The sequence below is a fragment of the Megascapheus bottae genome, chromosome 3 (assembly GCF_031878675.1).
Source record: "Megascapheus bottae isolate mThoBot1 chromosome 3, mThoBot2.hap1, whole genome shotgun sequence".
NCBI classification, from domain to species: domain Eukaryota; kingdom Metazoa; phylum Chordata; class Mammalia; order Rodentia; family Geomyidae; genus Megascapheus; species Megascapheus bottae.
In genome coordinates, this window is record NC_143511.1 from 47,965,057 (window position 1) to 47,991,356 (window position 26,300).

At 37.0% G+C, this 26,300-nt stretch overlaps 1 protein-coding gene across 1 annotated transcript in view; it reads left to right on the forward strand.

Moving 5' to 3' along the window:
* Positions 1-26,300, forward strand: part of Adamtsl1 (ADAMTS like 1) — a 628,790-nt gene that overhangs the window by 395,455 nt on the left and 207,035 nt on the right. Inside the window, exons 6-8 of the mRNA XM_090329363.1 lie at positions 13,154-13,280; positions 22,975-23,049; positions 25,782-25,939. Coding sequence (XP_090185489.1) covers positions 13,154-13,280; positions 22,975-23,049; positions 25,782-25,939 — 360 coding nt within the window. The remainder of the gene's footprint in view (positions 1-13,153; positions 13,281-22,974; positions 23,050-25,781; positions 25,940-26,300) is intronic.

The window sequence follows — 26,300 nt, forward strand, 5'->3', positions numbered from 1 at the left end:
AGTATGGGGATCATGTTATTGCTTTTGGACTAGTAACTTCAAATAAAATCTCCAGATGTGTAAATGAGAGTTTTATTGTGTGTAGAATGTTGCTGAATTATGGCTGATATCTGGAATTTTTAACTCTTTAGATGTGAATTGCCACAAAACATTTCACGGTTTCAAGGGCAAATGAGTTCTAGGCCTCATAGCAGAATGTCTGTTTTGTAGTGACTTATTAAACAGACCTGGGATCTTCACTGGTTCAGGGAAGAAGACTGGCTGCTGTCCTCTTTTCTCAACAAAGGACTCTTGTATTTGAACGCAATCTGTGCTCTGTATGCCCAGCAGCTGAAGGGAGTCTGAGCAGTGATGTCAAAGTGTACCATGATGTCACCACAATTCACAAAGAATTACAGTTAATACCATATGAAGTGAGGCCAAATTCAACACTCTCTCTCTTGGGTACTTCACAGTCTGAGAGACAGAAGCAAGGCCAGAGGTCAGGCCTTTGTATAATTTTGTTTCGCATTCTTTGGACACCTTAATTTTAGAAGCAGGGGAGAGAGAAGGCAGACTATTTTTTTTTTAAGTTCCCCCACCATCTGCGGAGAATGAATTCTACTGTCTGTGTGCACAAATGTCTATACTAGTTTAATTCTTAGGATTTCTGCTGAAGACAACTAGATAAATACATTTAACTAAAAATAATATCCAAAAAGTAACCCAGATGTGTTTAGAATAAATTTATATGAGAATTTGGCCCAGACATTGAAATAAACAAGAAAAGGAAAACAAAACAAAACAAAACCAAAAAACCTTAAAACCCTACATGGTGAAAATAAGACTTACTTATTTTCTCAATCCATTTTAGAGTATTTATCCAGCCATCAGACAGGAAGTTTATTTTTAAATCTTTGCAGTCTTATAAATTTGTGTCTTTCTCTTTGCTGTCTCATGCTGCTATCTTTATCTCTCTTTAATTTGATTCATAATACAAAGATAAGAACTATAGATCCAATGGAATGATGGGAACAGAAACTCTAGTGACAGAGCCTTTGCCCAACAAGTGGAAGGGCCTGAGTTCAAAGTCCATCCTAATCTCTCTAGAACTGCACATTTAGCATGCTGATAAGGAGTGAATATCTGAAAAAAAAATCATTCTTGTGAAAGCAGGGTTCTCCTTGAGAACTTAAGTGCCTATCTCTGGATAGGAGTGAGAAGGTTAGAGGTAGAAGGATTGTGGCTCCTTTTTCGCTAGATGGCAAGTCAAAGCTGCAGAGCTCATGCAGGATCATGGAAGTCAGGCCAGGAGGTACCCAGGTTGAAAGCCATTAGCAAAAGCTAAGATCCAAGTGCTTAAAAGAACAAATATAAGGGTGAGGAATTTGGCCTAATGGTAGAGTTGCTTGCCTAGCATGCAGGAAGACCCAGGTTTGATTCCTTGGTACCACATACATAGAAAAAGCCAGAAACGGTGCTGTGGCTCAAGTGGTAGAGCTCTAGCCTTGAGAGAGAAAGCCCAAGGACAGGCCCTGATTTAAAACCACTAGCGAAAAAACAAAACAAGTATAAGGTGACTATACACATGCAGAATTAACATTGGAGCTAGCTCATCAACCCAAAGTACTGTGCCTTGTGGGAAAAACATCAGATGGAGACACTGTGGGAAATCTGAGCATTTATTTATGGCCCAACACAATTCTTGGATACCAGAAGTGGACCAAAGACAAAGCAGAGTGATAAGTAAAAATTAAACTCTCAACATATAATGCTGCAACATGATACATCCTAGAGATCCAGTAGGATGAAGTTTAAGTGGTGATGGTTGCTGTGTTACACATTAATACTTAACTATTACTTGTGATTTTGCTTGTAGACTGAATTCTTCCACAAATATCAATTACCTTTTATATATCAAGGCACTTGTATATAACTATCTATGAGCTTGGTGAGGGGTTACATTCTAGAGAGAGAAAACAACCAATATCTTAATGCATATATTAGGTATTAGATTAGATTAGATAGACCATAGAATAGAAGGTGAAAATGAGACAAGATAAGAGGATTTGGGACTGGGAAGGAGACAGTATTTAAAATTGTGGTCAAAATAGGTTTTATTGAAAAGACAAACATTTTCTCAAGCAAAATGTTAAAAGAGGCAGGACAAGCTTTATAGAAATGTCTGAAGAGCCAAGCACCGGTATCTCACACCTGTAATCCTAACTACACAGAAGTCGTAGAAATCTGAGAATTGCCATTCCAAGCCTGCCTGGGCACAGAAGTCCATGAGACTCTTATCTCCAATTAACACCAGAAAACTGGAAGTGCCACCCATAGTTCAAGCCCCATGACTGACCAAACAAAAGTCTGAAAACTGTCCAACTAAAGAGAAAAACCAGGGTTCTTATAAGATGAGAAAATATGTGCTATGTTTCAAAACAGCTGGGAAAGTGAGTCAGGGAAAGATGAGGTCAGAGAAGTTGCTTGGATAGATGGTCTGGGACCTTGTGGGTCATTGTAAAGAAAATCCACAAGGGAAATGACTAGTCTTAGAAATGCATGACAAACTCCAGAGGAGAGAGTGTCTTATATGGAAGAAGGTTTTTCTCCAGAAAACTTTTACCTGGAGGAAAGGTAGTTAAATGTTTTCATATAAACTAGTATCATATTGCAATGTGTTAGGCTGTAGGAACACTTTACATCTTTCTAAGAAAATAGGCAGATGACCTGTGAATATTTACCACTTTCCCATGAGCATGTGTGTGGGTATGGGACAAAACAACTATTTTTGTTAAAATATTACTAAGTATATCTTCCAAAGAAATCCTGCTCATACTTTCAAGTTATTGCCTGTAAGAACCCACCTGTTTCTGTTGCTTCAGTTAAGTCCTTAGAATGGTAGGCAGGTGTTGCTTCTGGCAAATAAGTCATAGCTGATAGAGATAGGTCCACCCTCCCTCTTCTTCAGTGAACTGCAGTTCTCATCTCCAAAAGGAGCCAAGTAGTACAATGGAGAGAGAGAGAGAGAGAGAGAGAGAGAGAGAGAGAGAGAGAGAGAGAGAGAGAGAGAGAGAGAGAGAGAGAGAGAGAGATCACTCATCAAATGCTATGATGCCCCAATGTCAACTCTGAGAATGCCACATCCTTGGCAAGTTTGCTTTTTTTCTTAACCTTTCTAGGTCTCAGTTTTAGTTTTGTAAAAGAAATATAATGAGCTAATTTTCAGTGTTATCCTAAGAATTAAATGAGACAATGTATTCGATACCTCAATATAACATGAGTTTACAAAACTCTAGCTCACTTTCCCTCTGTCTTTCTCCTTTTGACCTTTTATTTCCATGCCCTTATTCCCTTTCTACTTTCCTACATTTTAAGGAGATGATCAATTTCATTCACCCTGGATTGAGACCATGCCTCAACTTACGTGTATTCCCCACAGCCATCATAGTGCCTTATATTCAATTGAGTCAGTCTAATTTAACTATAATCAACAACTTCATGTGTTACTTTTCCCAAGGGTATTTGAACAACCAACAAAGGACTACATGTGGTTCTCAACTTTTTAACACAAGGCATCCTTTCTAATTTATTTTTCTATGAACCTTGTGTTTTGGAAGTTTCCATATACTCAAAACACTGCATGTGTTAAGTGATTATTTGTTTTCTCGTTTTATGACTTAAAGACTTGAGATTGCAATAAAAAAATTAGTGCCGCACAAGTCAGCAGTTAGCTTATTGGTATAATAAGATGATTGATGCTTTGGTGACCTTATGGGGTTTGATTACAGGTAAATACCTTTCCATTAAGCTTTTGAATAGAGTAAATACAGTTCACGGACCACTGGTGGCACCTTTGACTTCCCAAAGATCCTATTTTCTCATATCAGAAACAGAAGAAACAAATGTGGAAAGGAAGAACTTTGGACACTTATAGCAAACCAGCAGTGGGGGGAGGGATGGAGGAAGAAGAAAGAGAAGAGAGGAAAAAAGAGAGCGAGAATGTTGTTTGCTATATTATGTATATATGTGGTATGCGTGGAGAGAGGTTTAGTGTATGTATGTGGTATATGTGCTATGTGTGTATTCATGTGAGAGCTGTGTAACACATGTTTAACTATAGGCTGGCACCTTTCCTTTGACTTCTCATATGCACTACTAAGTCACCATCTATTTATCCTCATGCATATGTCTAACTCTGCATAGAGTAGTCATGTTAAGAATATTCAACCTTTCCCTTTTATGTAGAAGCTAGATTTCACTTATAAACTTACCAGTAACAACACTGTGTGGTGTGCAAGTATATACAAACATATTAACAGAAATATGATAGATTCAAGCAAGAACTCAAATGGTGTAATTCCTTGGAAACACAAAGTCAAATTTCAGCAAAATAATTTACCAGGAAGTGGGTGATCAAAAGTGATAGAGTGGGGTCAAGAGGAAACAGGGAGACAAATGAAGAGGAGAGGAAGGAGAGAATGCAGTCAAAAATCCAAAGTATGGCCTACAAAACTAAGAGTGAGAACAGGTGTGAATAGGAGAGGGATGGGTGAGAATGTTTGAAAGGGGTGACACTGTTCAAATATGGTTTCATAAACTACTTTGTTAAAAAGAAACTCCTTTGTACAACTACTTAAAGCAATTTTAAAAAATTGTTTAAATAGAAAAATAGTCAACTTTATCACTACTCAACTTTACCATATAAATATTGTACATATGACTTTTCACTGTTAACCAGTGCCCTGCAAGACAGACTTTGGTGTTTTTCCTTAGCAGCATCTATTTTACCTTGGGGAACTTATCTTCTTAACCTCAGTGTTATAATCTTTACTTGAAATTGTTTGGTTCCTAATAGAAATAGTCTTTGTGGAGAAGTCTAAAAGTGAGGCAACCAGTTCATTTCCTTCTCTCTGGAATGGTAAAGCTAGTTCCGTGTCCTCATCTGACAACCACAGTCTATTGGATTTGGCATCTAGAGAACAATGGCATAAGGGATCTAGGGCCACATAAAAGAGGCCAAGAATGCAACAGTTGATTAGCAATGTCTGCTACGGATCTTGGCACAAGAAATAGCACCACATGTACCATAGTTTTGCCAGCCTAGCCCTAACTGCTCTAAAGTCCACCCTTGGATTAGGCCAGATCATCTTTGTACCAAGATGTTTTGACTCCTTAAAATTAGTTTTTTTAATGTTCTTTGATATTAAGTTTCATCAAAGGCTCTTGGAACTCTTCTCTTTAAAATTTGTCTTTATGGACTCAGATGTTTTGGGAAATTGTTATATGGTGTTTTCTTTCAGAAGACTCAAGAAATACATCTAGGATTTAGTAATTTGAGTGTTCATGGTTCTGCTATGCCAGCTATATATTCATTCATTACACAGATATTTATTATGTCTGCTTCAAGAAACATTTCTTATACATTTTTGAAAGATTAAATGGACTTTTTGCTTTAAAATCCTCAGTATGTTATTCTATTCTACAGATATGTGATAATTCCTCCCCCAATCCCCTCCCAGAAAAGTGGTATGTACTATGCAGAATTTCCACCCTTCTGATTTTTATCTCTCTTCACCTTCTTTTTTTCTTTCCACTTTGTTGAACTACTTTTTAATATCTTGATTATATTATATCAAATGTATATGCTGCAGATGTTTTTATTCAAAGGTTAATCTTAAATAAATTAATCAATACCTAAATCTTTGGAGGATAAGTTTGGAGATGTTCTATTACCCTAACTTATTCACAAATTTAGAAAATGAGAGTATGTAGAGAGTATTCTGTTACTCATACCATTTTGTCTAAATTGAATAATCATAACTAAGAGTGACTGTGATCAGATGTTCACAGTTTAGCTTTCCATATTTCTCTTTCCCAGTGCTGAAAATAGAGGGATTTAAAAGTATCTTACCTCATGGTGTTGGATCAAGAAAAGCTTGACATCACTGCTTCAGTATTTGATGCTAGCAGTTGAGATCTTTATGGGAAACCATTTGAAATGGAGCCAGGATGAACCCATCTGAGAATATTAGTCTAGGGCATAATATCTACTTATAGGTTGTGTTTATTGTATTATTGAAATAATTATTGTATTGATTTTAGATTCTCCTATGACTTCTAGTGAAGATATTTTCCAACAAATTTCAGTGACTAGATAATTTCAGTTTTTGTTGTTTTTTTTTGCTCTGCCCATTATTCACTTTGCTCTGTAAAATCAAAGAAGACTCCCAGCCTTTCAGTGTCCACTGCAGGGTTGGGACCTGAAGTCAGCACGCATGTTCAAAGTCAGGAAACCAACTTGGGTTGGAAACTGTGGTCCTAGAATAAGGACCTCCTTCCCTTAAATCCCAGAGGAATGAAGAAAATTCAGCAGTGTTAAGTATATGCATTCTGCTCAGAAATAAGGCAAAGAACTATATGCATGTATATATGTATGAGGGAGAATAAAAAACAAATACCTTTAGGATATAAAAGTAAAACTTTGTTGATTAATGACATCCAAACAATAAGACGTTGTTTAGTATCAGGTTGCTATTTTGGAGTTTGACACTTATTATCACCTAAGATTTTCTTTTTGCTAGTCGTGGGGCTTGAACTCAGGGCCTGAGAACTGTCCTTGGACTTTTTCTCAAGGCTAGAGCACTACCACTTGAGCCACAGCACCACTTCCAGCCTTTTCTATGTATGTGGTACTGAGGAGTCGAACCCAAGTCTTTGTGCATGCTAGGCAAGCACTCTACCACTAGGCCAAACTCCGGGCCCCCTGAGATTTTTTTAAAGCAAAATAAGCAACACTGCAAATGTTTGGGGTGGGGATAAGGTTAGACTCCTCCTCTAGCTGACATGTAGTAGTAGAAAACTAATATGTTGTAGTAGGCCAAAATATTCTGTTAGAATTCCCCCCTTTGCCAAAAGAGTCCATGAAATTGCCAAAGATATGACTGGTCATTATCTCACTTTGCTACTCTCTCCAGAATGGGGTGGATCTGGGAACTCTATGACCTGAACATTGCCTTCCATGACATCTTTGTAATGAGGAATGTAGGTGCACTGGGAAATAGTCTCTAAACAATACTAGCCCTTTACCGTAATGCTTGTTCATGCATTAAAGCAGAGGCTTAGAACTGACCTTGAGTTTATAATAGTCTCTCTCTATAGACACAGAGATACAAACAAATATATATACAGTTTTGTATACATGTGTATTATCAGTGACTGTCACCTACATTTGAAATGCTAGCACAGAGTACCATTATGTTTGGTGTTCTGTATTTCATTGACACATCAGAACCTGCACATCTCAACTATCAAATACTATGCTAAGAAACCAAAGCTTGAACTCAGGGCCTGGGCACTGTCCATGAGTTCCGTTGAGCCACAGCTCCACTTCCAGTTTTCTGGTGGTTAATTGGAGATAAGAGTATCACAGATTTTCTTGCCCAGGCTAGTGTTGAACCACAATCCTTAGATCTCAGCCTAAGTCTTATGAGTAGCTAGGCTTATAGGCATAAGACACCAGCAGTCAGAAACCATAAAAATATCATTTCTCAATTAACCCGTTGTTTAATGTAGAGACAAATATAGAATAAGTGCAGTATCGATTACATAACAATTTGAATTGCGCATAAATGAAAGAAAACTCCAAAACAATAGGAACTCTAATGCATTAAAGCTTTATTCTTTTTTTTTGCCAGGCTGGGACTTGAACTTGGGGCCTGGGCACTGGCCTTGGGCTTTCTCAAAGCTGGTGCTCTACCACTTGAGCCACAGCACCATTTACAGCTTTTTCTGTGTATATGGTACTAAGGAATTGAACTCAGGGCTTTGTGCATGCTAGGCAAGCTTTCAAGCATTAGGCTACACTCCTGACCCTAAAGCTTTATTCTTAAACATAAGTCAACGTATTGTCAATCTCTATATATGTGATATGGAAACCAGGCACCATCTTTCTGTTAGCTGCTCCCTGCATCCGTAGTGCTAGATTTCCACCTACAACCCTCTCATCTCATATGGCCCTGGGTACCAATATGAAGAAAGAAAGGCAGAGGGTAGAAGGGCCCTTCCCCTGCTACATTTTCTGTTCTAACTACCTTTCCCAGAACACATAGCGCTTTGGTTGCAATTTGATCACATGCCACAAAGAAATGCATTCTTTTCATTTGATATATTGCCATTCCAGTAAAAGTTCTGTTCAAAGGATAGAGATTACTGGCAACTGGTAATCTCTACTGCATGGAAATATTAGCAAAATGAGAAAATATAGAGCAATAAAACAATTAATTTTGAAATCTGAAAAGACCTTTCTAATTAAGGGTTGGAAGGACAAATAGAAGTTTTCCCAATAAATAATGGATCAAAACAACTTTGAGTAGAAATAATAGAATGTGTGAAGGCACAGAGAGATCAGCATTTTGTCTGCCAATTCATCTCATGTTTGTATTCTTAGGTTATTTTACTATTGTGTTAATAATAGATATAAAAGTAACAGGCTAACTAATTTTCATTAATCCAACAATTATTCAAGGTCAACAGATTAATATATGTCAACAATGATTATCCTGTTGTAATTGAAAACAATTTTCTACTCAGCCAAGAAAAGAATATTTCTTCTGATAATAAAGTATTCCACATTTTTTAAATAATTGAATTAGAATATCTTGGCATCTTAAAGAGGAATTGATACAGAGAAAAGAAAAAAATCACAATGTGTCAAGGAGATGTTTGTCTTTAAAACACTGAAGTTAAACAACACCCACTTAGAACTGAATTGGTTCATATTCTAGGGTCCATAAATCCACATTGAAAACACTATGTTTAAGGTCTGGCCAAGTTAAGCTTTAAAATATGTCACCTCTTATTTAGCTGTTTCTAATATGAAGCTACTTTGGATTGGTGAAGCAGAGTTGTTCTTTCTTAAAATGATTTTGGAACCATAAGAAATCTTTAGGATTAGAAAAAATCTCCTGATTATCTCCTTGGGCTCTGTTAGAGACATCAAAATCTATTAAAACTTTCCCAGAAAAACTTAAATCCTTTGAGAAAACCTGGAATTCCTTATAATTTAAGGATTGAATCCAGTTAGGTTTGAAAGAATCCATGCCCACGGCTTATCTGGTCCTTTCACATAGCTGAAAATCTTGTAAAATTAAATCCATCTCTCTTTAATCCCAAACAACAAAACATGACTCAATAATTCTTTGAATAGTGCCTAAATTAAGATTGCCATGCTTTCTCTTCTAAAGCAACCCAATGAGTTAGTCTGGTCATTTTTTTTCCAACTTTGTTTTTTCTATTCTCTAATTAGCTAGGAAATGGGTATAGTAACACCTCCTCTTCAGTTATTCATTTCAATTTCTCTTTTTAGCTCTAAAGATTCATTTTCATCAAGTCTTCTTTGGACTCTGTAAACAAATTCTCCATTGTATGCCTCTTTGTATGTGATGATTGTGAACTTTCTCCCTAGACTGTCAGTGATATGAAGGTGAATCACATATGCTTGAATTCACCATTGAATTTTATGTCTAGTTCAGGGCCCAGCCAGTAGCAAGTATTTACTATATGTTGTTGAAATTGCTATGTGCATGTTTTTGAAATAGGCACTTTTCCATCACATTTCACACTTTACAATTATCATAACTATTAATACAGAATTGTGATCAGCTCATGTGTCCGTATAATAATAGATAAAAAAAAGAGAATTAAAAGAATTTGACTACAGTTACATGGAAACATACCCAAGAAGTCTGTAAACCACCTGTGCTTACATATGCCTGGATAAAACTCTATGGAATTTGGATAGGCTGGCCTTACTGCAGATTGAAGTGGGCTGCTGCTGACTATACTCATAAGACAGAGATACCCTGCCTTTGCTGCCCACTTCAGACCTCAGCACTATGTTCTCCTGGCATTTGTGCTTTCCAAAGACATGTAGAGGGGCTGGGAATGTAGTTCAAGAGGTACAGCATATTTATCTAACACATGTATGTCACTGAGTTCAGAACACAAGAAAAAAAGGTACAAGTGTTGAAGGAGTCATTGTTTTAGCACATACTATAAAAAAAAAAATATTTGGCGATTGAAGGCCTGGTTCCAGCCAGGCCAACCAATGAGCAAAATCATCAGATACTGAGTTCAAGTTCTAGTCCAGACCAAGACATAGGTATATTTTACTGAAAATAATACACATTATACACTTTTTTGCTTACTTCAGTTTTGTTTTGTTTGCTGTATTAGATTAAATATTAAATTAATTGGCCTAGGGGCCGGGAGTTTGGCCTAGTGGTTAAAGTGCTTGCCTAGCATGCATGAAGACCCGGGTTCGATTCCTCGGTACCACATATAGAAAAAAAAAAGCCAGAAGTGGTGCTGAGGCTCAAGTGGTAGAGATCTAGCCTTGAGAAAGTCCAAGTACAGTGCCCAGGCCCTGAGCTCAAGCCCAGGACTGGCAAAAAAATAAATAAATATTGGCCTAATAGTAATAGATCAATAGTAAAAGCCTAGATGCAAAGGTTATTAATGCCACAGATGATGTGACACTAAGGATAGTCCACTGGGTCAAAATTAAAAGAATAAATGAACAGCTAAATAACCATGCACAGATATTTTCTATTCTTAAACAATTACATTTTACTCAACACCACCTATTACTTCAAATTCATACATTTAATTAGAGATTTATAACTATTGTGATTTTGTTTTATTCAATTTGTGAATTTAACTTTGGTTCAAACATGAAAAGATTATACTTTGTTTCATATCCTTACTTATTTAAAGAATACAGGAAAGAATATCATTTAAATCAACACTCGAAGTCTTCGAAAAGTTTTTCTCTATAAATTGGGTTGGAAAACAAGATGATTGGGAGAGAGTGGGGAGATGGAAATAGGGACAAAAATCTAAGAAGGGGTATCAGTGTCTGAGAAGTAATGCACCTACTATCTGGAGAATGTAACTGTAAAACTCTCTATGCATTACCCCGACAATAAAAAATAAAATGAATAAAATTAATAAATGATGAGAAAAAATGGATTTCAAAATCTCTCATGATTCAGAAACTCTGCTGAATAAAAAAACAGAAGATAATCAAAGTGATGACATGGCATAAAAGATTATAATAACCCATCCCTGGGCCAGGAGTTTGGGCTAGTGGTAGAGTGATTGCCTAGCATGCACGAAACCCCAGGTTCGATTCCTTGGTACCACATACATAGAGAAAAGCTGGAAGTGATACTGTGGCTCAAGTGGTAGAGATCTAACATTGAGAAAGCCCAAGGACAGTGCTCAGGCCCTGAACCCAAGGCCCAGGACTGGCAAAAAAAAAAAAAATCCCTATCTATCTATCTATCTATCTATCTATCTATCTATCTATCTATCTATCTATCTATCCATCCATCCATCCATCCATCCATCCATCTATCTATCTATCTATCTATCTATCTATCTATCTATCTATCCATCTATCTATCTAATCTATCTAATTCACTTCCACCCATTTCCCAAAGTAGACCACCACTCAATTCTCTTTACCATTTGTCTCTTCTTTCATTATTCACTTCCTTCACAGGAAAGCCCCCGTAAATCTCTCAAACTTCTTGAATAATGTGTTATTGTTCCAGTCCTCAGTCCTCTTTTACACATATTTCAGTTACAGTACTTTATATGCAGAGTACACATAGAACATAAAACAATGTTTAATAATTATATATTTTAATGTTATTTTTATTATATTTAGTAGCTGTACAAAGGGGTTTTGATCCAATGTCAATTTATGCTAATTTTTCATAAGTCTGTTTTCACTACTTATGAACAGTATGAAAAGGAAAAATTAAGCCTCAAAAAAAGGCCAGATTTTTTTAAAGCAAAACAAATTATGTACTTTTTTTTGGAGCTATTCCTCTTGAAATGTCACTCCAGTTTTCATTTTATTTTGTCAGAAACAGTCGTTGAATAGTTTGGAAGTAGAACAAATCCTTTGGTGTGAGGTCAAACTAAAACTACAAGACATACAACCTGATATAGTTTGGATTTAATTTTTTTAAACTGAAACATTGATGGGGGAAAAGAGTAAAATTAAAAGTGAGTTTACCTACCTACTTTGTAAAGGTTTGTGGTTTTGTTGAGCCTGATTTGGACCAAATATAAATATTTGCTAGAAGTATCTAGAACTTTGCTACTTACTAGTTAAGTAGCTTTGGACATGACTTATGACCTCAACTATAAAATGAGGAGATATTACATGATTGTTTTGAGAATTCATGAGATATTTGTGTTGGATCAGGAAAGGACCAGAAAAATGGTGGAATCTTCATATTGAGCATCTCTGCTATTTTCCATGCTGCCCCATACTTCTCTCTGTCTTTGTCTCTGTCTCTCTCTCTTTATATATACACACAGTACATATATACATATTCATAACATATAATGCATATACAAATATATATACATACATGTATGGATCCACATATACACACCCATGCATACATATATATTGGTTCTTTTAGCTGAACTGCTAGGTAAAAAATGCTAATGATATCTCTGTTTTCATACAGTATAAATCTATAAATCTACAGTTGACTATACACGGATCCAGTTGTTTGGAATATATTCATGAGCCTTACATACAGAATGCCAAACTTTGTGCAGTTTACAGTGTAAGAAACATAACAGAAGATAGGGTTATTCATAAAATCTTTTCTGTCTCAGTGGTCCATGGGTGTAAGTTTTGTCCTTTGAGTGGATCATAGTTATAGACACTGGAAACTATTATTACTTGTTTATTGTATAGGCGATATACAGAAGGGTGACAATTACAATGAGTACATTTCTTTTTGAACAATGCCACCCCTTCCCTCACTTCCTTGGGAATTACTTTTAAGTTAACATCACTATTTTAGGATCTCTCCCTTATTCTCTTCCCATTTTAGCTCCTTACTTACCATTTTCCCTTATCTTTTCTTATTTGTATGATTCAACTATAAAGATATCTTTACCAATGCTACCTTTTTCCCCCTCCTTGACTAGGTTCAAATTCCACTTTAACTCAGTCCCCTTCATAAGAAGTACATTTTATGCCACTTGGGTATGAGAAGAGGGTCATTTGTTGCTGTTGGCCTTATCATTGACCTGTGCTGTTAGGAGCTCAGCTGAATCACACCTCTCTCTTTCTTGTTAGATTGTTGGCTGCGACCACCAGCTGGGAAGCACTGCCAAGGAGGATAACTGTGGTGTCTGCAACGGAGATGGCTCCACCTGTCGGCTGGTTCGAGGGCAGTATAAATCCCAACTCTCTGCAACTAAATGTAAGACACAAGAGGTGGGGCAATCTTTGGGTGTGCATACTTTTTATGCTCCCCTGGCTTAGCTTTGACTCCTCCCACCAACTAGGGAATTAAATCTCTACCCATATGGAGAAGGGCCTGGCAATGCAATAGAAAGCCTTGTATTCCTGCTTTGTAGACTAGTCCGTGAATGACAACCCAGGCTTCTACTTGTACCCCTCAAAGAGGGAACTTTTCCTTCTGAGGTACAATGAAATGTAAGCTAGACATGAGTCTAGCACTCCCCTGCAGTAATAGGTAGAGAGCCTACATCCACTCTCTGGCCTGATTGTAGTCAACGTGCCTCCCCAAGATTGGCACAACTCACTTTTATCACCTGGAGGCAGCCCCTGTTCAAACTTAGATTGGACAATGATTATAAGAAGACCTTTATTCATGGTTGTGTTTTCATCTCCTTATGCCAGCAAATAAATGTGTACTGACTATACATGTGGGGATTTTACACAATTACTTGCCTTAATTTTTAGATAGCAACTTCATGAGCAAGGCATTATTAACTTTCATATTATAAAGGGGATGACTGAGACCTTCTCAGATGGCACGACTTGTTCAGTCATACAGTGTAAAGCAAAGAGCCGATTTGAGCCCAGTCTTATGTAGATCTTCAACCCTTACCCATCGCTGTTACTTGTCTCAAAGTAAATAAATGGATCAAGCCAAAGATCCACAAAGGTTAGCCAGTTGTGTTTTACTAGGACAAATAGTGTAAATTCCACAATACCTAAGTCCATAATGGAATCATACAATACGACTCACTTCACAATACAGTGTCGTTTGTGATGACCTGTTCCAGGAGCTGAAGCAGGTAGAGGTGGAAGGGAGACAGACAGTCTTTGTACGTAAGGACATGCATTTTTGAACTTCTTTTGGCCTCCAGATTTTTGCCATTATGCAAAATTTTTCAATAGATACAACTTGATTCAGTATCTCTGCCCATATATCTCCTTTCATCTGGGAAATTAGGTCAAATAACTTTACGATGTGTGGTTTTGTTCTTTCATCCTGGGGACCGGTTGGAGGAAAACTGTCAACAGCTAGAGGGCTGGTAGCTTTAGATTGACTTGGAGGTCAAGAGGAAAGGCAGATACCATTATTCCATTGTGTGCCTGAGATATTTTCAGAAAAATCATGACAAGGCAGCATGCCAGAAGGGAGGGAGGGCTTCCAGGGAAAAGCGGACAGGAAGAAAGGCCAGGCACTTTGAAGCACATGAAAAATTGGAGATGCTAGCTTAGGGAGCTCTCCTCTCCTTAACTACCCTCCTTAACTACCCTGGAGGCAATGAAAAAAAATGTGACTCTGTAAAAAACTTAAATATTACATAGACTTTGGCAGACAGAGTGAAGGATGAGGTAACTTAAAAACATAGTGCATCCAGTCAAACTTTTTCTTTGGTCCTGTGATGTTGGTAGCTTCTATTTATATGATGAAAAATTAAAGAATTTGGAAGATAGAAACCAGAAATGGTAAGGGCCTAATTATTTCTTACATCTCTGGAATTAGGGTTGCAGAGTTGAAAAGTTGCATTTCAAAGGTTCCTCTTATGGAGCTCTTTAAAGAATGTTGGGAGAATTAAAACCTCCTGAGTTAATTTGTCACATAATTGAATCAGAGCTCATCATCTGGGAATACAGGATGCACCATTAGGCACAAAGGAAAGGCCATGTTTTTGTACAGTCAATGCTGTGTGTTGAATTCTGAGAGCATGTTTTAATGGTGAGGATCTTCCTTTAGTCTAATGCCCACTCGCCATCCACCTTCCTGCTTATATAGAGGAAGATAATGCTGTCCCATAGATATTCCTCTTATCTAGCTGAAGGAGGGGGGCGGGACCTTACCTCTAGAACAAAGGTGAAACCATAAAGGAACAAACTGAAGCAAACTGAGAGCTATGTGTCATCCTTAGGTCTGTAAATATATACCTCAATGAGAAGAGTTCCACTCAAGACTGACAGTGGGCAAATTATATAATGCACAGCTTTATGATTATACATAATGACAAAATGCAATTGATTCATTTACCTTAGCACTGAGGATGTCTTCTGACAAAACGATTTATATCAATAAAGTCCAGCAGATGCCTGTACCTCAGCCACAATCTATAGCAGATGCTGAACACACTGCCTCATGTAGGATCACCCTACCCAGAAAAAAATCTTCCACCCTGTTTTCACAGAGTACAAGGCAGCCCACAAGCAGGGGAATTTAGGCTGCTCTGCAGGTCCCAGTGTGTTGGCCAGGTGACCCCCCCTCCCCTGCAGTTCTGGGAAAGCACTGCCAGGTCTCTCCTCATATTGTGCCAAAACTAACCATAAGTCAGCCATATGCTCTTCTCCAAATCCTAGCAGTAGGTCTTCCCACATTGAACTCATTTTCTTTCTAAATTTATATCCAAGGTGTTTTTCTTTTCTCTTATGTTATCAGTGCTTAAGAGAGCAAAGGAAAAAAAAAAAGCAAGAGAGTGAAGAAACAATAGTAGAAAGTGCCAGAAGGAAAAAGAGAAGTAGGAGAAAGCCATCAATTACATACCATTTGCCAGTGAATAAAAAGAAATCATCTTTAAGAAAAGACATTTTAATTGCCTTTTACAAATGTAGACCATGTAAAGAGGGCAAAATCAAAGTATTCTTTCTATTTTAGGGGAAAAAACTACCACCAACAGTGTTCACTCTCCTTGTTTTCTGTTCACTGCTTCTTGACTTCCCTGGCCCAATTAAAGAGAGAGAAAGAGGGAGAGTGAGTTAGCTAGCTAATTGCTTTGGGTTTTCAAAACAATGGGCTCATTTTGTTCTAAGAGTTGAGTAATTCTATATTATATGCTATTTTAAACATGCTCAAAAATACTTAAACCTAGATGAAACCTATTTGCTATCAAGTTAACTTCAGTCTGACTTGGGTTTCCAAAACATCTCTCTATATCTCTATATCTCTGTCTCTGTCTCTGTCTCTGTCTCTCTCTGTCTCTGTCTCTCTCTCTCTCTCTGTCTCTCTCTCTGTCTCTCTCTCTGTCTCTCTCTCTCTCTGTCTCTCTGTCTCTCTCTCTCTCTCTCTCTCTCTCTCTCTCTCTCTCTCTCTCTCTCTCTCTCTCTCTCTCTCTCTCTCTCTCTCTGTCTTTCTCTCTCTCCCACCCATATTGCTTTAATGGAAATGGAAAAGAAAAGGCCAGAGAAACTAATTCATATCAACATAATACTCCAAGATGTGTTTCTCAGACTGTGGCTTAAGCTGATTTATAATACCTATGGAGTAACATATTCCTGGCCTATCATTCTGGCTCAAAGTGTGTTGATAATAAAACATAGGTCTCTATATTGTGAATGCAAAATACATGTGAATTTTTTAATAAGACACAAACAGTAAAGATATGTTCACCTTGTGACTGGCTGCCTCCAGCTGTGATCACAAGCTACACAATGATATATATTCATTCATTCATACAACACTAAGCACTTGCTATGTGCTGTGGGTCTTTTCTACATACTGGAAACAGGGTAAATGTATCAGACAAAAATTCATTTCTTTTAAGGGACTTACATACTAAAATGAATGGCAAAGAGAGACATAAAATGTGTATATCCCAGAAGGCCATGGAGAAGGGAACGCAAAGAAAGAAAAGAACATGGGATGAGATGGGCTGCCTGCCAAGGGGTGTTAGAGGAAAGCTGCAATTTTTAATAAGTTAGTAAGAAGAGAACTTGTTGATCAGAAAGCATTTGAGTTTGGATTTGGTGAAGGCAAGAGAAGGATCAAAAAACTCAGACAGAGAAAAGCAAATGTAATTGATGATTAGAGGCACGACGGTTTTGGGGAAATGAATGACATTAAAATTAGAGGTTCTTTCAAGATTTTTGTGTCCCATTCAGATGAAGATCTGAATAAGTCATGGAAAATTCTGGCAGAAAGATGGCTTTATTAGACCTCTCTGCCTATGGGTGAGAAGAGACAGTAACAGAGCTCACTTTGGAAATGGGAAAATTAGTCAGCATGCAGTAAGCCAGGCTAGGAATGATGATGGCTTAGATCAATTACTGCAGGCTGGACAACAGATGGCCCAATTCTAGAATTATTGCTTTGAATCTAAAAGATTAGTGACTTTAAGATGCACCATGGGCCCAGAGTTTGGCCTAGTGGTAGAGTGCTTGCCTAGCATACACGAAGACCCGGGTTTAATTCCTCAGTACCACATACAGAGAAAAGCCGGAAGTCACACTGTGGCTCAAGTGGTAGAGTGCTAGTCTTGAAGAAAGTCCAAGGACAAAGGTCAGGCCCTGAGTTCAAGCCCCAGGACTGTAAAAAAAAAAAAAAGATGCACCAGTGTTTTATGTGCTACAGAATTGTAAAAGAAGTTTCCGTTGTTTTCAATTCTCATTTGTGGGATAAGAGACTATTTTCACAGTTTTGCATGAAAACAATGCCTTCTTATGATTTCTTGTGTTGTTCTTTCTCTAGCCTAAGGTAAATTGCCTCACATTCATGCATCACTCAGTATGAGGCAGGACAGACAGATGAGAAGACAGGGAAACTAAAATTAATAAATATTAAAAATAAAAATGTACTAAAAGTACCGGATAGAATACAGCCAAAGGGCACCACTGGCTCCTGCCTGCAATCCTAGCTATTTGGGAGGCTAAGAATGGAACAAGTTGGTAGTGCATGCCTTTCATCCCAAGCTCTGTGGACAGCTGAGATTGAGAGGACCATGGCTCCAGGCAAGCTGAGGAAGAAGTCCATACGACTCCATTTCCACAAGATGATTCTGGACATGGTGACCGTCATTGTCCTCATGATGAAGACAAGCCCACGTTGGCAGATTTCAGCCCAGGGATGCAAACACAAGGGCAAGATTATATGAAGCTATGATTTCGTCTGATACTTTGGCTGTTTTAGGTAGAATGTAAATATGTCCCCAGGTACTTCCTTTAGCCAGAAATATGTCTTGGCCCTTTGGTGTCAGGCTTTTAAATCAGTTTTGCAATTGTGTAAAACTATAAACATCTGTGGGAATGGTGCTAAGTACCCCCAATTTATCATCTCCATAGGATCCCCCAAATCATTAGATTTCTGGGCAATAAATGAGAGGATTCTACTATTCTTTTTAAATTTGCTTCCCAACTTCTGATGTTTGCTTGCAGGTTTGATGTTAGCTGTTTTGATGTTAGCATTGGTGCATACAAAGTAGTTGTGGCAGGATTACTGCCTACATGAGAGAAAAGTTAAGATGTTATTCATTTTGAGATGTATCCTGATTTTATATATGTTCAAGTATGAAAAGCTATTTTCCAGGGGAGCATGGAGAAAGTATTTTTTGGCCTTTCCAGCATACATCTTCTACTAATTACTGATATATAAGTGTGAAACATTTAAATGGTCAGCTTTCCTTGTTTTATTGGATATATTTTGATGGTAGTAAAATTGAAATAATGATTTTAAATATACCATTAAAACCTCCTAAATACTAGTGGGTTTTTAATATGTAGTCAATTATAGTAATATTGATGGCACTTTCATATTCAAAAATAAATAAAATATTAGCCTTATAGGTTCAAAAGGAAGATTCCTTAAAAATATGAACTTATCAACAGACCTAGACGTCAGATAAAGTCAGATATCAAAACAGAAAATCTTCTTTTTCTTTTTATCTTTCTGATTTTATTATCTTCAAATAGTCCAAAGGGATTTCAGTTTACATATCTATTCATATGTACAATGCATCTTGATCAGTCATTCCTTCCACCTTTCCCCCCCTCCCTCCCATCTATCCCATCTTACCCATCTCCTAAATAATACCATTATCATTTGATATACCAGTGAATCACACAACATATCCATAAGACTTTTAAATTTGCATGTAATATTCTATCTATACAACTGTAGAGTATATATCATTATACAGATTCTTAAAAGAAATCTTGTAGGTATAATCCTTGTCTTTTTTTTTGCAAAAGGACATTTACAACTCTTGTATGTAAAATAACAATTTTGACTCTCGTGGATAATTTGCCCATTCAACCACCTTATGATCTAATCTCTGAAATGGGTCTTTTAGAACTGTTGATTAATAGCCTAGAAATAGGTCCTGTAGACTGAAAGAGCAGATGCACTCGATCATAGAATGGTGAGCCTTTGTGGGAAAGGCTTCTTGAAGGAACTGCTTGGTAAGAGACACAGCCATGCATCCCAGAGGAGACAAGTTGCTCACCCCTCTGGGATCTCTTCAACACTTCCCTGTGCACAATATCATTGCAAAGGATACATAGATGACTCTTCCAAATTTCCTGCAAATCAACATTTAGATGGTAACAACTCAAAGAGTAGGTGATTTTTTATCAACACATAGAAAATAGGTCTTTTAATTTTCTCTATTTTACTTTTCAACAAATCAAGGCCACCATTTTTTTGTGATACCGTAGGGAACATTACAGTTTCCTTGGAGAAATACATCAGGCATACCTTGAGTTAAACAGAGAGAAATGGGTGTCTTTGGTTGAGGACACTTAAGAAATGAAGCTGCATGCATGGAAAATTTCCATGTGGGACTCCGATATGGGTGAGATTTCCCCATGTTTTGCTCCTTAGGTTCTCTTTTCAAGGACCATTTTGTGGGACTTTTTATTTGCCTATTTTGAATCTCTACTCCCGCATAAGGTATGTGATAGAAATATAACTAATATATCCTTACAACTGTTTGTAGAATGATGTAACAAATTTACAGACTCATTAATGATCTGCTAAAACCAAACTACTTCACAATTGAAACATAAGTTGTGACTTTTCCTACCTCTGTCCTGTCTTCTACCAAACACTCATTTGGAGCAGCCTGAGGTATTCTGTTTTCTTATTGATCAGACAAGCACAGAAAGGCACTGGTAGATATTTTGCTCTTCGCTTGTTTGCTGTTTCCATCTTACTCCTTTCCTCCAACAATCTTTTAGGTTCTTCTCCTGCCTTCTCCCAGGAGCATGCAATTGTAATTGTGTTAGCCAAAAGCTAGGGTTAATGCCTCAGCCTGCGGAATGCGAATTAGTTCTCAACAAAGCAAAAGCAAGGCACGCTGCTGAGTGGGGGGTCAGAAGACTGCACAGTCCAACAGAAAGCTTCCTTTGACTTGCACTTTCTTTGACCTGTGGGTAAACAAAGACTTTCTATTTCTAGAAATCACATTGTTTGAACGGCTTCGAATTTCTTCTGCAAACTTAAAAACTTCTGTCTTTATGTAAGGCATTTAGGACTCTGTGGGCCCACTCTTAATGTTCATTATTGTGTTCCTTTTCAACACCCCTCTTCTATTTTTTCTTCCTATATGTCACAAAGTCTTAATTCTCAACAAGGCATGACTTTAAAAACAGCCACAAGGATATAGTGTGAGTAGTTTTTTCACCAATGTCATAAAGAAGTCAATAAAACATAACCTTATTAGGGCAGAAACAGAGACATCTGGGGTAATATGCTAGGCATCTTGGAGAATTAAAAGCACAACAAAATAGTCTTTTAGTTTCTATTCTTAAAAGATTGGGAAGCCAAGCACGGTGGCTCACGCCTATAATCCTAGCTAATTAGGAGGCTGAGATTTGAGGATTGTGGTTCAAAGCCAGCCCGAGCACTAAAGTCCATGAGACTCTTATCTCCAATTAACAATTAGAAAACCAGAAGTGGCACTGTGGCTCCAAGAGTAGGGTGTTGGCCTTGAGCTAAAGAGCTCAGGGACAGTGCCCAGGCCTAGAGTTCAAGCCCCATAACCCACAAAAAAAATTATAGAATAAATAAAATTTGTAGAATACCTGCCACATTCCATCTATGTGTGTGAATCTGTCATTATATCTAGTAATAACAGTAACATAAGGTAGTGTAGCCTTCCTTGTTTTATGAAAGAAGAAACCGAGGAGCCAAGAAGTTAGAAAACTTCTGAGATTTACTTCTCAAACACTTCTAAAGATAAGATGATAATGCTAAGGTTTAGAGAAATTGGTAAACTTGGAGATTCTTTTATTTGACCTAAATTGTTACTTGACTGGATGATAATAAACAGTATTGTAAAGACTTGTAAGAACAGAAGACTATAGTATTTGTGAACCTACTGCTGAGTTTTTAGGAACTTGCCTTTCTTGTCTTCTGTAGTGCCTGCCTTCCTACCCATTTGACTTTGAACTTCATACAGCATTTCTTCATCATATATGGCTCAAAGTGGTAGAGTGTCAACCTTGAGCCAATATAGCTAAGGAAGAGCACAAAGCCCTGAATTCAAGCACAAGGACTCATACAGAGAAAGAAGAGGAGGGTGGGAGGGGGAGGGAGGGAGGGAGTGGGGAAGGAGGGAGGGAGGGAGATAGCACAATAAATGGTATGACTTAGGTGAAAATGAATGACATTGCAGGTGGCATAATTGGGTACATGTAACCTTCCTCTAATACTTTATTTTTATGGACACCTCTTAGTTGTAGAATGCTGTTTCATCCTTTATGTCCATTTATAACTACAATGTATCATTTTAAAAATCTACTAAGTTTAGGGTCAATTTGTAGGTATGGGAAAGGGAAGTAATTATGATAAAAATCAGCTGTGATCTATTTAAGTTTTTGAAAAATACTGTAAAATATAATATACATGAAGACATGTTAATAATAATTTGGGGGTATGAATTATAATACAACACAAAAGCCTTTAGGATTCTGTGCAGGCAATGTGAAGACAGTCAAGAAACAGAAGGCAGGATTTCTGTACTTAAGTAGTTCAAAGTACAAATATATTGCCCCCTCCTCTTACATATTTTAATTGTCCAAGACATTCTGCCAGAAATATACAAATTCTGATACAATAAATTCATTATTATTTAAAATGTACTTTCTATTTTTAAATCAATATAAATGTGCTGATCCCAGAAAGTTTGATGGTATTTTAACATCAAAAAGGAAAAATTTCAAATCTATTTTAATATATCAGAAATTAATATTGTCTTGAATAGGCCAAATTCTCCCTAAGTGAACTGGAGATTAGTTGCTTTGAAATATTTTATTTTGAAGATACTAGAAATTTTAATCCACAGAGACTGGCTTTCCCACTTCAAACACTGATTTTTTTTTTTAAAAAAAAAGCACAATTGTATATTTTGAAGCATATTGTCACTGTTTTTGGATAGAAGGCAATGAATAATAACATATCAAATTATGGACTTTTAAAAGATTGCTTTGAGGACTCAATAGCTATGGGCATATGATCATACAAAATGATGCTTATCAAAATGAACTCTAAGAAATGAAAACAGCAGGTTTTTTCATTGTACAGTTTGTGATTTTCTTTTGTTTGCTTCTTCGGGGTTTTTTTTTTCCCTTGTATCACTGTTTTGTTTCTACACTCCCCTCCTTCATTTTACCTGATTTGGGGAGAAGAAAGGAAAGCAAGAAACAGTGGAACAAAGGATAAACTACTTCAGCAGTGATACTCACTAGACTTGTGTTGAAAATGAACTATGAAACTTGTAGAGAGGGGAGGAAGAAGGCCGGGAGAGAAAAAAACAGGAAGAAAATAAGTGAGGGATGAAACTTTTCAAAAAGAAATGTCCTCATTACCCAACTTATGTAACTGTAACCCCTCTATACATCACATTTACAATAAAAATTTTAAAAATTCAAATAAAACCTTGCTTTGTTTCCCTCTCTAGTGGATGATACTGTGGTTGCCATTCCCTACGGCAGTCGACACAGTCGCCTTGTACTAAAAGGACCAGATCATTTGTGTGAGTAAATACCATGGTTTTTTTTCTTCAGAAATTGGGCATTATTATTAATTTTTGTTCCCAGAAAGGATTAAAATACAAGAGTACAAATCTCTCTGCTCTATCGTAATATGATATTTTGAGTGCTCCTGTTTATCTTTTGACTGCCTAATGAGAAGACAGAAATCACCCCGGTCATTATCTCTTACCACAGTCATCCTGAAAAACACAATGGTCCCAATGATTTGTTCATGGGTTAAGTGCCTGCTTATATTTTGGTGAATATTATATCTCATTCTCTCTTTTCTTTCTTTCTAATCAAATCTCCGCCATTTCTACCTTCTACACATTGCCCCTTTTTCATTCCTTTTCTTCCTTATTTCCATCTTCCACTATTTCATCAATCTAGAAAGACATAAAAGTATAAAAGTTTCTTAACACTGAGATGTTCAAAGGAAACCACCATGCAATAATTAAGCACCCTGTGTACCAATCCATATTTTGAACATAGCAGTTGAGAATCCCAACTTAAAACGAAAGCCAGAAGATCAAATAGTAGCTTGCCATCCCAAGTTTTACGCAAGAATTTATTTTCACTCATGCAAAGGCAGCAATATACCCACATTCATTTTTTATTACTGTTTGGTGGTGCTTAGATGTAGATCTCTACATTACCAACAGAAAATATCAGCTATAAACAGAGGTAAGAGTGGGAGAGGCTATGACAGTATTGTCTGTAAAATTCAGTTTCACTGGATAGCTTCCCTCCAGTTGGTCCCTAGAGCATTCCTGATCTTTTCTAGTCTGATCATTCCTGACTTCGCACAAAGTCATCCATCATCCTCCCTTTTTCTCTCCCACATACATGGCCATGAAGCCAATTTAGGTAGCAACCATTCTTTTTCTGGTAATTGGATTATGAAGGAAATCATGCTGTAAAGGCAAATCAGAGCCTGGGAGCATCAATATAGTCTACTTTAGTCTTTCTAAAAATACAAAAACAGATTCATTTCATCAAGAAGTGGTATTTAAGGGTCATGTGAATTAAGGAATAAATGAGGTACAATTTAGAAAAATAAAAAAGTTATAAGTCATATTATATTGATCTAGGCTCTTTTGTTTATTTTGATAAACTCCATGAAATATAATGTTCACATGTCAAAAGATAATATATGTGTATACACTTATACTATCCTCATGGTTTGTATTTCCCCTTGAAACTGGACAAGTCTCACATAACAACCTCACTCAACACTGTATTTTTGTAAGCAATGACAGAGACCAAAGTAAATTTTTCAGGACAAGATTATCACCAAATGGGGAAAATGGCTCTTCATTACAGAAAAAAAAATTAAGAGAAAATTTCATTTTAATGACTTCATTAATTTTTCATATTTCCTAGTTAGCCTACTGCTAGGAAGCTTGTTAGCTTTAACGATTCCAAGAGTCAGTAGGTAGATCTGAAATGATATTCATAGATAGTGACAAATCATATGAGATGGATATTTTTCTCCAACAAACATGGTATTAGTAGCATATGTGTAGTTGAAAATGTTCTTTTTTTTTCATTTTTCATATTTAGCATGTAAGTCAGCATATTGAATACAGTAGTGGTAGCCTGTCTGTCTTGCAGCTTTTTTTGCCCCACATTTCCAGAAGCTGGACTGATATAAGACCAATCTTAAATATGTAGGAACAAATCCGGACAAGGCTAGGCAATCTGATCCAGCCCTAGCTCAGAAGTACTTTGAGAAGAACAGCTGGGAGACATCTTGCTGTGATTGAATCAGATGCTTAGATCTAGGTCTAGACCTTCAAGCTTTTCACATAACTAAATTAAATCACATTCTGGAGATAGTTCGGCATGTAGGGTAGCTTGAGGAATGAAGGCTGTAGAAACAAGATTTGGCCCTATTGCTTTCCATTGTGATTGAAACTGCACTCAAAGACCCTGAGCCTCACCGAAGTCTGCATCTTTCTGTTGAAGTGTCTCTGCCAAAACTGATGGTTCTTGCATACGGCTGGAAAAACGACTGCTTTCGGCCATCTTTTTTCATACAACAAAAAGGCATTCTAAATCATCTCTCAGTTACACGAATTACTTGATTTTTCTCTGGCATGCATTATAATCATCCTCACCCCCACCCTCAAAATCCTAACTTCCTTCAGTGACAGATGCTTCATAGACTATAGCATTGACTGCATTCAGATTTGAATGTTAAAGGATTGAGTTTTTTCTTTCTTAAGCATTATGAAGTGCTACATAGGGTAATGAAGTACCAACAGTGATTTTAAGAAAAGGAGACAGTAGTTTCCACTGGTTGAGCGCTAAAGCTTTGGCAGTAAGCAACCAGAAAGTATAAGGAAACACAAACCAGTGCATGGATATAAAGCCACACAAGTGGCTAAGACAATGAAGAGATGAACCTGGATCTCTAAGCTGACAACTGTCAAGACAGAGATCAGTAAGATATATGGTTTAGCCAAAGGACAGGGTAAAATTACAGTGAAGAAGAATATCCTAATGAGATCAATTGAAAGCGAACGATTTATAAGGAGAAATAATTTTACTACAGTTTAACCTCCTATAAGATCTAGCGATGGCTATGTATTTTGCTTATGTCACAATTTAAATATTAGGCTATGTTAAGAAAAGATGTTTCTGCTTCACATAGCTCAAAACTTGGTTGCATGAAACATACTTGCATATGGTAGCTCTAGGAATATCTTTCTTTATGTGTTTGATTATATAGATCTGGAAATCAAAACCCTCCAAGGTGTTAAAGGTGAAAACAGTCTCAGTTCTACAGGCACCTTTCTTGTGGACAATTCTAGTGTGGACTTCCAGAAATTTCCAGACAAAGAGATACTGAGAATGGCTGGACCACTGACAGCAGATTTCATTGTCAAGGTGAGCCTGTTGAGATAAGTACCAGATTGATGGTACTTATACTCTCTCAAAGAAAAAGACACTTTAGGTCTTGACATGTATTTAAAAAGCTGATTTGTTAACCAAGAAATGTTTAATTCAAGCATGTTGAACTAGCTGTATCATGGACTTTATAGTAACTTGTATTTTTGAAATATTTCTTAATATATTATTATTAAAATGTGTTCACATAAGCAACTACCTTATTAGTTAGCCAACATATCATTTTAAACTGTTTTTAAATAGTAAGGTTACAGTCACTGACTAATATAAGATATCCTCAGTCAAAGAAGAATTTAAACTAGTGATCTACAGACATGGTCAACGAATCATGCATCCAATA